The 16,701-nt window shown below is 33.1% G+C and overlaps 2 protein-coding genes across 9 annotated transcripts in view; one reads left to right on the forward strand and one right to left on the reverse strand.

Moving 5' to 3' along the window:
* The window catches only part of LOC145716378 (uncharacterized), a 116,958-nt gene that overhangs the window by 62,606 nt on the left and 37,651 nt on the right, over window positions 1-16,701 (forward strand). For 4 of the 5 annotated variants that reach the window (XR_014139009.1, XR_014139010.1, XM_081799665.1 and 1 more), the window contains exon 3: window positions 12,009-12,101. The exons of the other annotated variant lie outside the window; for it this stretch is intronic. Coding sequence is in view for 2 of the 4 variants with exons in the window: in XM_081799665.1 (XP_081655791.1) it covers window positions 12,009-12,101 (93 nt within the window). In the remaining 2 variants the exon portion in view is untranslated. The remainder of the gene's footprint in view (window positions 1-12,008; window positions 12,102-16,701) is intronic. 5 annotated transcript variants of the gene reach the window in all.
* Window positions 1-16,701, reverse strand: part of PTPN12 (protein tyrosine phosphatase non-receptor type 12) — a 57,320-nt gene that overhangs the window by 23,753 nt on the left and 16,866 nt on the right. For all 4 annotated transcript variants that reach the window (XM_081799658.1, XM_081799657.1, XM_081799656.1 and 1 more), the window contains 7 exons: window positions 14,849-14,944; window positions 13,965-14,003; window positions 11,857-11,928; window positions 7,265-7,324; window positions 5,698-5,840; window positions 2,606-2,672; window positions 109-186 (listed from right to left, as the gene is read on the reverse strand). In XM_081799658.1, the coding sequence (XP_081655784.1) occupies window positions 109-186; window positions 2,606-2,672; window positions 5,698-5,840; window positions 7,265-7,324; window positions 11,857-11,928; window positions 13,965-14,003; window positions 14,849-14,944 (555 nt within the window). The remainder of the gene's footprint in view (window positions 1-108; window positions 187-2,605; window positions 2,673-5,697; window positions 5,841-7,264; window positions 7,325-11,856; window positions 11,929-13,964; window positions 14,004-14,848; window positions 14,945-16,701) is intronic.

Genomic DNA, 16,701 nt, shown 5'->3' on the forward strand with positions numbered 1-16,701 from the left:
GGAGATGACATGATGAACAAGGGAAAAGACATTTGAAAAAAAACCAAAACAAACCAAGAAGATATTTAAAAAAATACAGTCTATATAAAGTGAAACAAAAAACTATACCTTAGTTTGCACTGCAGAATGCCTTTGTGTTCTCATTTCTTGTATTAAATTAAATACATTAAATTCCTCTGGTATTTTCTAAAACAAAGAATTTAACACATCAACTCTTTTTCATGTGGACCTGTAACTTCTCAAACAGACCTTATATACATGCTGGATGACTGAAAACATTTACTGAGCACTACCTACCAGCCATCAGACATTGTTGTGGGCATTGAAGATACAAAGTTATTCTGGACCCTCAGCAGTCAAGCCAGTGAGATAAGTGAACAAATAAATATCCAGCCAAGGCATAATTGCAGTGCAGTGGGAATAGAGACGCTGTGACTAACTCTGATTGGTGTGTGGAGTAAAAAGTGAAGGAAATATACATAAGCATGGCAGATTAAATGTATAATCTTTTTGGGGAATTCAGAAGCTTGATACAGCCTAAAACTGAAAGAAGGAGAGGTATTTAAGGAGGAAAGAAGATAAGGCTACCTGGAATCAGACTGTAAACATAATAGAGTTTGAACTTATTCCACAGGCCACTGTTTCCTGGGCTGGCTACATAAGAACCAACTAAGAAAGCTGGTAAAAATACAGATCCCTCAGCCAGGTCTCTGGAGACTGTGAAACATCCCTGACAATTCTTTGGTACATCTGGAATTAGAACTACTACAAGAGGTAACACTGACATGAGCAGATCTGATACTCAGTCTGCTTTGCAGCAGGGAAGATCAGAGTCTGAAAGGGAGAAACTGGTAGAAGTTTACTGAAGGAATCTAAAAAAAGAAAGGTACAAACAGATTTGAGGCACACTTCTGAGGCAGAACTATTAGAACTTGGTGATCAACAAGAATATTTTGGAGTGATAAAGAAGAAGAGTTAAAAAGATTCCCAGGTCTACTGTTTGAGAGTCTTTATATACATCAAAAGATTTTCACAGGGCACCGGGGTGGCTCAGTTGGTTAAGCGTCTGCCTTTGGCTCAGGTCATGATCCCAGGGTCCTGGGACTGAGTCCCGTATCAGGCTACCTGCTCAGCAGAGTCTGCTTCTCCCTCTCCCTTTGCCCCTCCCCCCGCTCGTGCTCTCTCTTTCATGAATAAATAAAATCTTAAAAAAAAAAAAAGATTTTTACATCAAGTCCTAAGCTAAAACATGAGATTATATATATGTTACGCCAAACACAATCAAATGAGGACTATGTTCAAAATACACAACTTGTGGAATGACCAGATGTTTTTTCTGCTTACTGGCATTTATTTAAATGCCTCTTTCCATCCCAGTTTTAATCTTTGACTTTTATGTTAAAATGGGTTAGAATCCTAGTTAAATTTTGTTCACTTAAAAATTTTCATTTGAGTATCAGGAGATGATTACATTTTTGAGGAATACAAAAATAAAATTTAACCCCAAAGGGCTTTTGAAGAAAGTTTAAAATTTAAATATTCCCTAGCAAAATTGAAAAATGTTAAGGCAGGGGGAAAAAGAGAAAGAATAGAGGAAGGAAGGAAGGGAAAAAAAAGAAACTAAATATTTTATTAATCCTATTTGATACAAGATAAAGACACAGAAACACACCTTAAAGCTATAAAGGGGGCAACCCGGCTGGCTCAGTGAGTAGAGTTATGTGACTCTTGATCTCGGGGTTGTGAGTTCAAGCCCCATGCTGGGCATAGTGTTTAAAAAAATAATTTTTTAAAAAGCTATAAAGAATTAAAAACTTCTTCCTAATGCATAGAAAATGAATACTACAGAGCCAGTAAGAGAAGCAAATCTACATACAATGAGACAACAACGTTTTTCAAATCTGTAACGAGGACTGTGTTTTACTTACTTCTATATCCTCCATAGTATTGAACACAACGTCTTTGAAATAGTAGTGGTAGTAACAACAGTAACACCGGTTTTAATGAAAACTAACACTGAACTGAGCACTTGATATAGGACACACATAGTTCTAAGGAACTTTACAAAGTTAGTTTATTTCTTATGAGTTATTAATATTACGATTCCCATTTTCTGTTGAAAGAATCGAGGCACAATGAAATTAAGTAATTTGATCAAAATCCCAGACAGTGAATGACTGAATTTTAATCTGGGCAGTTTGGCTCCAGACTCAACATCCTTAACCACTATAAAATAATATTTCCATTTAGGCATAAATATTTATTGAATTGATAACACTTATACCTGGAATAAATATAAAAGGCAATGAAGATTCTGTATTTGGAGAAGTCAACCCAGATTTTACATTCTAAATGCGGGTATCAATTCACATGGAACACAGGGGTGGTAACATGTTTACCTTGCTGCCTCATGCATTATCTCAAGGTAATAAACATCATTTATACCTTTTCCAGTTCCACTACCTTTTTCCTTACAGAGTAAAGCTATTTCTAAATAAGTAACATGTATAACGAAACACATGTTATAATTTACTGCAATTTATCATTAAGTCGGAAAATAATAATACATCAATTGGATATAATGCTATATAAAAATTATTCTTACCCCAGCTTTTAGTAAATTCCACGTATAATCTATGGCACAAATGGCACCTGTTCTTCCACAGCCTGCACTATAAATATAAAATTTGAAAGAACAATTTGGTTTTTGTCATAAAAGAACTATAAAATAAATGTGGATGAACACAATTTTCAGAAGCAAAAAAAATCATTTAAGAAATTTGACAATATTCTACTATCTTAGTAAACAAATCATAACTTAAAGTGTATGCATGGCAAACATCTTTAACATTAGTATTTATATCTTGTTTTTGTTTAATTCAGGGAACTTCCAAGATTCAGAGAATACCTAAGTGATTCACAAAATACCTAGCAGCTTTTACTTTGTAAGTCTAATTCTACCTCGGAAAATCCTGTCTTGCCAACATAATAACTTGCAGAGAGAAATGTAATTTACGTCAAATATGGCTCTGGTGCCTTAGAGTAGAGGAGGAAACAATAAATCATTTCAATCTGCAAAAGGTATAGAAAAGATGAGGAGTACCACAAGCCCTAGAAATTGGTTTGAACAGTAGCAGTGATTTCACCAGAAGAACAAAGACGAGTGATGCACTCCCATCTCCTAAAGAAATAATAGAACCTGGAGAACGTAGAGTAAAATTCTGCAGGATTTTTGTATTTTAAAACATGACAAAAGTACGTTAGAGCAACTGATTCTCAACTAGAGGGATATAGGAGACATGCTCCTCAGGACTGAGAATCACTCTGAGTAATTAAAGATATTACTGATATCTCCAGAATAATTTTTAGGTAGAAAAAAAGTTGGGTAGCATTTTAATACATATTTCAAAACCTTTAGAAAGATGAGTAGTTTGTCAAACATGTCATCTAAGATTTCCTAATAAAATACATCTATAAGCAACTTAGTATGATTTTTAAAAAGCTCTTAACGGACATCAGTAATATTAACTTTTAACTGTTGATACATTTATCAATTCCTCACATCAAAACAGTTCTAGCATACTGCATTAGTTACTAGGGGCTAAATGACATATATTTAAATTTGATGGTTAAAAGTGTGACCTTACAAAGACATACACAACCAGACTGATGAAACATAATGCAAAATTCAAAAACACATCCAAGTATATGTAAGTATTACATAATGGTGAATTGTCCCATGAAAGGAGAAAGATTAGACCATTCAATAAATGATACAGGGAAAGTAAGCCTAACAAGAGCAAAAGCTGGATTCTTACCTTATACCTTAATCATAAAAAAAAATTCCAGGTGGATTAGAAATATGTTTACAAAAAACCTATAAAAGTGCTAAAAAGGTAGTTTATGTACGACTGTTACAGAAGAACTTTCTAAGCATCTCAATGGACAGAAATCATAAATGAAGATTCACAACTCTGACTACATAACAACTTAAAATTTATGTGTGGCAAAAGACTGGCAGAATAAAAGCCATTTAAAAACCATGCTACTTACAACATGATTAAAAGTTAACAACCTCAATATATAAAGATACATGAAGAATTTATAACATAATTAAGAGATGAATGCCTGCTATGAAATAATTGGCAAAGTATACAAACAAACAAGTCACAAAAGAATATAAACTACCAAGAAAAAAAAAAAGGTGGCCTGTCATTCAGGCATTAAATCAAACAAACAAGAAGATAACAGTATTGGGGACAGTACAGGAAAACGGGCACCCCACAAACTGACTCATTATAATCAGCATTAGCTTTATGGATAACAGAATTTAAAATATGTGTTAAAAGCACGAAAAAGTTCATGTTCTTTCACTTAGGAATCCCATTTGCTTATATCTATCCTAATGAAGTAATTACAGATGTGCTCAAAGATTTCACTACAAAGACAGCCACTTGGACATTTAAACTATTGTTTAACATGAAAAAGGGGACGCCTGGGTGACTCAGTTGGTTAAGCATCTGCCTTTGGCTCAGGTCATGATCTGAGCCAAATCAGATCATGCCCAGTGATCTGCCCAGTGGGGAGCCTGCTTCTCCCTCTACCTGCAGCTCCCCCTGCTTGTGTGCTCTTGCTCTCTCTCTCTCTGACAAATAAAATATTTTAAAATAAATAAATGTTTAAAAAAATGAAAATAGATGAAAAAGGATGGGGGAGGCATAGTAAATGCCAAGGAATGGAAGTTAAATATAAAGTATAGGGCAGTCATAATTCATTGTAGAAAGAATAGTTATATGATTTAGAAAAATGTACACAATTATATTACATGGGGAAACATTCTTTAAAAATATACACACACACTGAAGGACATATACTCAAGTTTTAACAATGAGCACCTCTACTGGGATTGTAAGTGATTTCCTTTCTCTTATGTATGTCACTACAGTTAAAATACTATTTTGGCTGTTTAAAAATATTAAATGGTCTATTTAATTTTTTAAAGGAAAACCTTCCTATCAAATTGGATTTATGAACTATATACATTGGGCAACACTGATAGAACAAAAAATGATTGTGACTAACTTCTGAAGAAGTCAAGTCAAAGCAATTACTATAATTAGATTTTTTCTTCTTAAACAGCCAACTACTTAATTAAATGGTCAATTAACCACTGAATTAACTATAGAAAAATATTTTTTAATTAACCAAGTTGTTAACTGATTCCCACATGTCCATCAGCAAGTCACCTTTCTGGCCCATAAATAAAAAGCAGCCTTTTCAACTCACTAATAAGCATTACAATCAGACCTACTGGATAAGAAAAACTATCTTTGGCGTTCTGTCTCCACTAAAAAAATCTCTGAACTATTTAACTAACCAGTAAATTTTTGAGTCTGAGAAATTTCATTTACTCTTTATAACAAATGTGAATGTAGATACAAGTCACTTAGAGAAACTGATAGCAGTTTTATGAAATAAGTATTATCTAAGTCTTTTAGAAGAATCCAACGTAAATTAAAAATTAAGAGAAGAAAAATTTCCTCAGGATTCAGATAGCTTTTACTATTTGGAAACCAATATAATGACCTCTCTCTCTTGGTAATTCCAAAAATTAGGTTTCAAAATACCAAACTTCACCCATATTATAATGCCACTTATATTCCAAAGTATTTAAATATTTGGAAAATTCTTTTGTACCTGCAATGAATACAAATAGGCACATCTTCATGTTCTTGGTATTTCCTCATTAAGCTTATCATGTCCAGAATAGAATCAAATGATGTGGGAACATCATGGTCTGGCCAGTTCACATAATGAAACTGATATAGCCTACGAGATTCCTTCAAGAATAACAGTAATTCAACAGTTATAAAAAGACACTACAAATTTTAAAGCATACATAAAAGCTGCACATCTCACTTTACTGTCATTTGTAATATATTTATGTGGTATTTAACAATGCCTTAAAAAAATAAATAACTAGATTTATTGACTCTCATATACCAAGTATTGATATAAGGTCTTCACATATAACAATTTACTTATTCTCCATGTGATGCTATGAGAAAGGCACTGTTAATACTATCCGCGTTTCATAGGTAAGTAAATTAAGACAGAAAGATTAAATAACTTGCCTAATGTTTCACAGCAAGTGACAAATGCGGGTCTGAACCCAAGCACCTGCAGAGTGTGCACTTTTAACCCTTACACTATGCATATTTTTTAATTAATCCACAGTAAATGGATGAGCAATATATCGTAAGCACTGTGTTCAAATCTACTGTAATTAGAAGACTAACAGAATGTTTAAACTGAAAAAGAAAATCAGAAACAAAACTCGTCCAACCCCAATCCATTTCCTTATTTTAGATCAGTGGTTCTCAAAGTATGGAGTGCTGGAACCATGTCTACTTGTAAACAGGAAGGTAGGAGCTATAAGTATGTTTACAAATATAATAGTTGAGGAAGAATGATGCACTTTATGGACATGCTTAATTGTTCATAATGGTTTAAAAAATTAAAATAATAAAAATACAGAGATCGAGGAAGAAACCAATAAATGGCATTCTCTAATGTCCATCAGATTTTCTTTGATTTCTTCCTAGAAAATTATTTTATATAGATCTGAAACACTAAAGTCAAAGGCCTCAAGTAAAAATAATATCTATCTAAATGAAGACTTAGCTTTGATGGTGGTTTGTTTCGATAAAGTTGTAAACTAGCAAAACTGGGTAATAATTTTGTAAACAGGGGCGCCTGGGTGGCTCAGTCGTTAAGCGTCTGCCTTCGGCTCAGGTCATGTTCCCAGGGTCCTGGGATCAAGCCCCACATCGGGCTCCCTGCTCCGCGGGAGGCCTGCTTCTCCCCCTCCCACTCCCCCTGCTTACGTTCCCTCTCTCTCTGTGTCTCTCTCTGTCAAATAAATAAAATCTTTAAAAAAAAAAAAATAATAATTTTGTAAACAATGCTATAATCTGCTTACTGTAATAGAGGAAAAATATTTGCAGCAAAGAACCAAATATTCCAAATATAGTAAATTTAGGAAAATTGTTTTAAGTTAAAATTTATATTACTTTATCTAATTTTATAAGCTTAAGGCTGAAAATACTAAATAAAATGTTATACTCTGATTTTCTTCTTTATTATTTTAATAAGGGAAATAATTAACAAACTTCCTTAACTATGTAAGATAAGATGGCATACAATTTATATATCCTCTTTAAAAACTATCCTCAGAAACTGTCTCTAAATGGAAAATACTTACATTTTGAAATTCAAGTAAGAGTGTCCTAATGAAGTAGTCTGTTCTTGCTTGTTCAGCCTCCTAAAATAAAGGAAAACACTTGTGAGTCAGTGAGAACACTGAAACAAAAACAAACACACCAAAACAAACAATAACCTTGTATTTAAAGTCCACAATATAAAATTAACCATTAAAATTCCAGGTATACCTGGTAATTACAAAAACAACCATTCTAGGGCACCTGGATGGCTCAGTCAGTTAAGCGTCAGACTTGATTTTGGCTCAGGTCATGATCTCAAGTCGTGAGATCAAGACCCACAACAGGCTCTGTGCTGGGTGTGAGCCTGCTTAAGATTCTCTCTCTCCCTCTACCCACCCCTCCCACCGCACACTCTCTCTCCAAAACAAATAAAAAACCATTCTAAAAGTCACCAAGTTGTTTATCTAAGTTTTACTTACAGTTAAAAACCAAAAACAAAAACCCAGAAGTGTCTGCTAACCAATTACTTAACCAAGTCTATCATCCAATAAAATATTTGCAAAGTTACAACCATCCCCAGAATTATATAACAAAAATAATACAAAATGTACACTGTTCAGTACCCACTACCATCTTCAACTATTTTATCTTTCCCTAAAGCCTGATTTTCCCTAACTAACACTCACCTCTCAGTTAACTGGATGTAGACTTGGGAAGGAAGAAGATGCACTCATAAAATTCCAAATTACTATTTTGATTGATGACAACATAACCATTACTTTACAAGTCTCTCAGTATCATTTGTCAAAGTATTAGAATGAAGCCACTATATCAGTTTGTCCCTTAGGAAACTATTCTTTCTGCTTTTGTATATAAAACCACAGATAATCTAGGGTGGTGACTGTCAAGAACAACAGGATGTGCTGTTTTTTAATAAAAAGAATATTCAATATTATTCCTGCTTTAATTTTTTAAATCACAGCAGTTCATTTTGAACTTTTCAAATAACATTAAAGAGGAAGTTTATGTTTTTATTTTCAACAAAAAAAAAGGAGTATGGATGAAAACACTGGTCCAAGACTTAACTTTTTTTTTAATTTGATTTTATTATTATTTTTTAAGTAATCTCTACACCCAATGTGGGGCCTGAACTTACAACCCTGAGATCAAAAGTCACAGGCTCCATTGACTGAGCCAGCCAGAAGCCCCTAGACTTAACTTTTCCTTACTAAGAAAGGCTAGATAGTAAATATTCTGGCATTGTGGGCCATAAAGTCTTTTGTCTACTCAACTTTGCTGTTGTGATAGGCAAATATGTAAATTAATGGGCATGGTTGTATTCTAGTAAATATTTACAAAACAGGCAGTGGGTCAGACTGACCTAGGCATAGTGTGCCAACACCTGGTCTAAGTGGTTACATGCAGCAACATATGACTAAGTTCCTCCTAGGTAGTCCTCCCTTTCCCACCAATACTTTACCCTCTTTCTCATCCCCAAACCAAGAGAGCTTCTGATACTGTCTTTTCTCAGTCTCAAAAACCGAATGCCAAGTAGTCAAGTCACTTACTATGGCTATTTTCACCAACCTGCTTTCTAATTATAAACTTAATTTTTTTTAAAGATTTATTTATTTGAGAGAGAGAGAAAGAGAGAGGAAGCATGAGAGCAGGGGGAGAGGAGAGAGAGAATTCCAAACAGACTCCCCACTGAGTATGGAGCCGAACTCAGGGCTTGATCCCACAACCCTGAGATCATGACCTGAGCCGAAATGAACAGTCAGACACTTAACAGACTGAGACATCCAGGTGTCCCTATAAACTTGATTTTTGTTTTTACATCAGTGATAAGAAATCCTGAGTTGTCAGAAATAACCACAAGACATACAAATTACTTTCCATTTGAAATCTTGAAAGAATTTTGCTTCTTTAGCATGGATCAATCCCAATATTGACAAGTCAAATCAGCTACTGCTAATCAAATCAAATCTCTTACAGGGACTTTTTAAATTATCTTTTAGTTCAATTTTAAAAATCACCCAAAAAAGTCAAATCATGTTTTTCCAAATGAAAATCTATTTCTTTCTTTCTTCTATTATTTTAAATGTTGTTTACTAATCTTGAACCCCAACTCTTCAAAAATTTCAACTCATTTAGTTGTTGAATGTTAAGCACTATTTGTTTTCACTTGAATTATAACATTTAGTACAGATATCTCATTATATTTAAACTTACAAATGTTCAACACAACTATACTGCACAGAAAATAGGTTTCCTGAACTGTTCAGGGACTTAATATTGTAGAATACTTTATGGATTGCTGAGGAGGGAGGTGTTCCCTCATAGAAATACACAAAGCAGTATGTACTGGTTTTTAATCCATTCCAAATAACATGAAATACAGTAGGATTTTAAAAATTTATATTTAACCCACAAACAGTTAATTCTAACCAGGACTTTAAAATATTGGCTGCTTATTAAATCCAGGCAATTCAACTATGAGATATAGTTAACATTACAAAAATCACATTGCATTTATAGAGGAGACAGTGTAAACACCTTGAGTCCTTTTCTACATCAACTTAGAAAGCAATAAACTTTGTGTATGCATCAGAGGAATTTAAAAGCCATTAAGTACAAGTAAGTCATAAAATTATGGACTTCTTTAACTCACCAGAGACAAATGAAATCACAGAAATTATATTTTACTTAACCACAGAAAACAAGGTTAGAAACAAGTCATTGTGCAATGGAGAATGTGATGGTTAATTTCATGTGTCAATTTGCCTGGGCCATGGGAGTTCCCAGATGTTTAGTCAAACATTATTCTTCATGTTCCTGTGAATGTGTTTTTGGGTAAGATTAATATTTAAATCTGTGGACTTTTGAGTAGAGCAGATTGCCTCTATAGTGGGAGTGGCCCTCTTCCAATCAGAACAAAAAGACCAGTCTTACCCAAATGAGAGAATTCTCCAATATACTACTTTCATTAGCAACATTGGCTCTTCCTGGTTCTACAGCAGATTGTCTTTAAACTGGAAGTGAGTATCAGCCCTTCTGGGTCTCTAACCTGCCTGCCTTTAGACTAGAACTGCTACCCTAATAGCTCTCCCTAGTTTCCAGGTTGCTGGTCTTCAGACTGGAACTAAACTGTCAATTTCCCTGGGTCTCCAGCTTGGTTGACCACCCTGCAGACTTTGGACTTGCCAGCCTCCATGATCGTATGAGCCAATTCCCTATAATCTTTTTCTCTTTATATATGCATATCTTACTGGTTCTATTTCTCTGGAAAACCTTAACTAATAAAGGGAAGTTATTTAATTTTCATCTATGTTCAGTCATAATCTTTGAGTTTGAGTAAATAAGACAACATATTTCCTTCAGGTGATTAAGAAAGATGCCACTGGGGGCGCCTGGGTGGCTCAGTCATTAAGCATCTGCCTTGGGCTCAGATCATGATCCCAGGGTCCTGGGATTGAGCCCCACAGAGCCCCACCATCGGGCTCCCTGCTCAGCGGGAAGCCTGCTTCTCCCTCTCCCACTCCCCCTGCTTGTGTTCCCTATCTCGCTGTGTCTCTGTCAAATAAATAAAATCTTAAAAAAAAAAAAAAAGATGCCATTGGGTGTAACAAAAGCAAATTGTTGGTTCTATTCTAAAAGCTCATATATTTTACTTCTCTTTTTTGCTTTTCCTTCATTGTTTTTGTTTTTTAATTCATTTTCTCAGATTTGGCTGCGTTAGTTTTAGAACTTGAATTTAACTCATTTCTAGAGCTTATTAAATGGGTATATATTTTAAGTTTCATAATAAATTATCTGCCATATAGGATCAAGCAGTTCTCAAAACCATCTTTGTATATAATTACAAAACTTCTGGATAGCGTAACAAACATATGAAAGATTAACAAGATACACTATACTTCAGTCATCAAGGTTCTTTCCCATTTCAGTTTGAAACTACTACTTTATGCCAATTACCTTGAGATTAAGGGTCATATGCTCCACTGACTGAGCCAGCCAGGCACCCCAACTTTAATACCAATTTCTAAATAGATCACTCAAAGCACAGCTAGGTTACCCTGTTTACTCTTTTTTTTTTTTTTTTTACCCTGTTTACTCTTATATACAACATTTATTATCGACTTATATACAAAGACTAACAGAAAATTAAAATAATAAAGTAAAAGGAAATTACGCATTTATGAAATCATTTTCAAAGCTTTTAAATTTAAAAGCAGTATAAAAACAAACATTATTATTTTTTTGAAGATTTATTTATTTGAGAGAGAGAGAGAGAGCAAGGGGGAGGGGCAAAAGAAGAGGGAGATAGAGAATCCTCAAGCAGACTCCCTGCCAAGCACGGAGCTTGATGTGGGGCTCAATCCCAGGATCCTGAGATCATGACCTGGGCCAAAATCAAGAGTCAGCCACCTAACTGACTGAGCCACTCAGGGGCCCCAAAAAACAAACATTATTATTAATATATATTTATTATAATTAAGTATACATGGAAATATTGAATGCTTGGCTTATATAAAACTGGGTTCATATCATATTATAATTATTCATAAGTCTAGCATCCCAATTTTCTGAATAATATATATATATATATATATGTATATAACTAAGTACTTACACAAGAAATTTTAAATGGTGCAAATGTTATAGGTTCTTCTCCATACAAAGGCCAATAGCGTTCACATTTTTTCTGTTGTCCAAAAAAAAAAAGTCGGTAAGTAATCCATATGGTAGTTTTTCCTGAACTTCTACAAATATTCTGTGCCCTAGTGTTCAGCTTGTTGCTCTTCCCAGAAGACAGAAAAACTGTCATCAGTAGGCGAAGTGTTAGAAGAGCTTACACTTATCCAACTGTTCTTAAAGGTAAGCTACTATTTGTTCTCCAAGATTACTCAAAGGAACTTTATTAATATAAGTGTCTAAGCAGTTCATTGCTATCTGCTTGGTCAACAGAGTAGATTGCAAAGATCCTCCTCTAGAAAAGAAACACTGCTTTAAAAAAACAAAGTGCCTGGCACAAGAAGTCTGTTTAGTATAAAGGGTTGCCAGGCAAGTTTTAATGTTTGTAAAATGACAATCTCTATAATATCTAGCTGAATTCCCATTAGGTATAAAATCTGTGGGATAGTAGAAAGAACACTCTACTTGCTATAAGAAGAATTTTCCAGGTTGTAACTAAGTAAGGAATATATTGGTATTTATATTCCAGGTATAAACTAATAAACAATTGACACCAAAAACTATGTGCTAAACATCATACATGCATAATCTATAATCATCACATTCGTTTCATAGATAAGAAAACTAAAGCTCAGAGGGTATAGTTCACTGCACCATGGTCAAAATGCTAGTGTAGGTTTATTTGATTTCATTATCTATGTTCTTTCCATTAGGTCAAAATCAGTCAAGCTCATCAAATAAATTCATAGGTCCTAACTCACTGACAATTTACTACTAACAACACACTATGAATCACAAAATCTTTAGCTTCAAAAATTCTGTACTCAGTATGACCTTTTTCCATCAAGTATTATTACTGAAATACAAGTGGCAAACATTAACAGAAATGAAAGGAGGAATAAATCCTAAACCTTAACAGTAACTTAAACAGTAGGAGAGTGAAATTTAAATTTTCTAATACAAACAATTAATAATACTGGTATTGAAGTATATCCTGTCAATTCTTAAACAGATAACCTAATTACTTAATTTATTGGTTTGTGTATTTTCTAATCTTAGACTATTAATTTTCTATCCAATACTACTTAATACTTCCACTACTGGTAAAGAATTTAATAGGGAGGAATGACAAAAATTATTAGTTAAAATACACCAGTACATTGGTTTCCCAATGATTTATGTAGTACAATGTCTCACATAACTAAAAGATGCACTATCTTTCTTTATGCAATATATCCTTTACCGAAAAAAATTTAACAAGAAGTTTTACAACTTTTTTGCCAGAGGGGAGGGTAGGTGTGGAGATGGGTGAAGCAGATTTAAAAAAATTTTACTTTAACCAATGTACCACATTAGTATAAGGAAAATTCAAATCACCACATAATTTGTTTCTAAGTCTGATGTGTCACATTTATAGAAGACCACACTTAAGTTTTATTTAATACCTATTTTCTGTAAATATATTAGCACCACCAACATAAAGACTTAGTTGGTCTTGATGCTGTAGGAGATCACATGGTTTTAAAACTAATTTTACTTACACAGAGTATAAAAATACCAATGTTAAAAACTTCAGATTAAGGAATTTTGTTCTCTTTGCTTTTGAAGATAGTATGAACAAACAAAAAATTTTAGTGGTATTCTCAGAAAAATCAGAATATTCCAGCTATAAATTGATATAATTAATCAAAATTACTTTATTGAATTAATTTTCATTTGTTCAATTTATTCCTCTCTACTGCAGCCCATAAATAGTGTTCTATTTACAACACCATTAAACTTCGAAAGACTAAGTAATAATACAGTATCTATTAAGTGTATCATAAAACATACTTATGAAATGTAAAAAAAAAAGTTTATGTGCTTTTTAGAGATTATGATGTTCCTTTTATCAAATAAAACCAATAACAGAACACAAAAAAGAAGTATCTACCTTAACTACTTAGGCTCAGAATAGAATAAAGAACCAGGAACCATATATCCCTAGAAATGAAGTGATAAAAAGGATCCTCCACAATTACTTTAAGTGTTAATAGGTATACATACCCTTCCCATCTCAAATTCTCGACAGGCCATCACAATGATCTAAAAGGAAACAGGAGATGGGATGAGATAAAGACTATATCAGTTAAACACAGTTTTACTTTTTAAATAAAATATGAATTCAAGAATTACTTTTTACTCTGAGTAAAATTATACCTGGCCTGTCAAAAAAAGCAATTTTAATATTAAAAGTAGGAGTTAAAGAAATGATCAAAATCACACCTTACAATCCAGGGATAACTATGTAGCAACAAATTAAATTGGCTTCAATTAACATCATGTATTTAATTTGAATTAAATTTTATGATCCTTATAGACTGGCCTCTGACTTTTGAAATTACATTAAAATATCACCTTTAGGATATTTACCAAACATTTACCCAAGGTATTTTAAATATATTTAATAAAATTATCTGAAAGTTGAATGCATTTAATACTGTCTTTAAACAAAAAGGTTATTAGATTTGCTTCTTCATCCCAACATTTTATAATGTAATGTTTCAAACATATAGCAAAGCTGAAATAATCTTACAGTAAACACTGTATAGCTACCATCTATATTCTACCATTAAGACTTCACTCTTCTTCTATCACATAGCTATCCCTCTATCCATCTATTAATCCATCTTACTTGGTAGGTATCTTCTTAGTTAACTGACTGAGGAAAAGATTTAAAGTATTCACACACTCTCCTTAAAATATTTCAACTAATTTGTGAGACTCGAATGAGACATCCCAGACTTCAATTTCAGTCTTTTTAGTAAACATTAGTTATAATTAACATATCATTATGGCTAAAAAGTCTTCTCATTCCTTACTCAGCAAAACATCCTATGTCATTACATATAATACTTCTCAAAATAGATTATGAAAATTAAATTACTTACTACGACATTGTACTCCCATATCATCCTCCAAAAATCTATTACTGTATTTGCTAAAGGTCCTTGGGTTGCCACATACGCTTTTGGCCCATAAACACCCTAAAATGGTTAAAAGGAAATTTCATATTTATTACAATTACTAAAAATATTTCCTTACCTAAAATCTAAGGTTTCAAATTTTATTAGCAATACTCCTCTTTTCACCTGAAGTATTTCCAAACAATATCCTATTTTTGTGTATTTATTAGACATGGCACACAGAATTGATAAATAAACTACCTTATGCTAATTTACAAATTACTATTTACCTGGCTTTAAAAAAAAGCCCCAATACCTAGTCAACAAAGCTAACTAAAAAGAAACATAAAGAAGCATGCTTTGATTCTAAAAACAATAGTAAAACTACCTGATAGTTCTTTCTTAGCTACATTCTTCCACAGCTACCTTCAATTATTTACTCAACTTAAAAGATTTATTGAGTGCCTACTATATACATATCTAATAAGAAACCTGGGAATATACCAAATAAGACAACAGACTAAAATACTAAACTAGCACATAACTGAATCAAAAAATAAATCAATGTTACTAAGTAGAATTAAAAACTGGAGCTTTTTTTGGTTTTTAAAGATTTTATATTTAAGTAATCTTTAACCCAATGTGGGGCTCAAACTTACAACCCTGAGATCAAGAGTTGCATGCTCCACCGACTGAGCCAGCTGGGTGCCCCGCAAAACTAGTACTTTTAACAAATGTCCTTATAAAAGAATATCAACATTGACAACATCTAAACAGGAAACCACCTACATATTAGTTTTTGTTTAACTTCTTAATTTTGGGTTTTGCCATAATTTTAATAAAATTTTTTTGGGGAAAAAAGTTTTTATTTGAAACCTTGACTGTTTAATGTTGACATGGGTAATATTAATTTTACCATGTAACTCGTACCACCTTAATATTTTTGTCAACAAAATATTTTTTAAAAATATCTATAAATACCATATATAAAAGAACTGAAATTATACTGTCATTCAAAAACAGAATAACTAATGGAACAAAGTAGCCTTTTATTTAATCAAGTAGCAGTTTGAATCTGTCTATTGGTAACTACTATGCAAGAACTTGACTGCTTTCGATATGAGTATCCAAAAATGGTTATCTACATAAAGGCTGTATTTAATCTTGTATTCACTTGGGTTGCCACTCGAAACACAGTGACAATTTTCAAAAGGTTTTTATCTAAACTTATATTCTATAATTTTAAATCAGTATTACCCAATAATTCCAGCCCTGATAATTTATCCTAAGAAATTATTCAAAAGAATAACAATGTTCACTGCAATATTACCATCAAGAAAATTGGAAACAACCTATAGAGTTCAACAACAAGGAATAACCATGTATATACATTTGTGTATACAAACCCAAAGGGACAATGGAGAAGATGATTTAACAATTAGTATATTGTTTATAAGCCTTCAATGTAAAAAAAGAAAAAATAGAAAGCAATCTCAACTATCATGATACTAAGCAAAACTCTTTATCTTTATGAATAAGGTTAGAAGGACACCACATAAAGAGTGTGTCAGGGCTGTGATTTTCTTTTTGTTTTGTTTTGTTTTTGCTATTGGTATATTTAGGCAATTTAAAAAAAATTTTTTTTTTTAAAGATTTTATTTATTTATTTGAGACAGAGAGAATGAGAGAGAGAGAGAGAGCACATGAGAGGGGGGAGGGTCAGAGGGAGACGCAGGCTCCCTGCCGAGCAGGGAGCCCGATGCGGGACTCGATCCAGGGACTCCAGGATCATGACCTGAGCCGAAGGCAGTCGCTTAACCAACTGAGCCACCCAGGCG

Source organism: Leptonychotes weddellii, chromosome 12 (assembly GCF_054177405.1).
Source record: "Leptonychotes weddellii isolate Sample4059 chromosome 12, ASM5417740v2, whole genome shotgun sequence".
In the NCBI taxonomy this organism is placed as follows: Eukaryota; Metazoa; Chordata; class Mammalia; order Carnivora; family Phocidae; genus Leptonychotes; species Leptonychotes weddellii.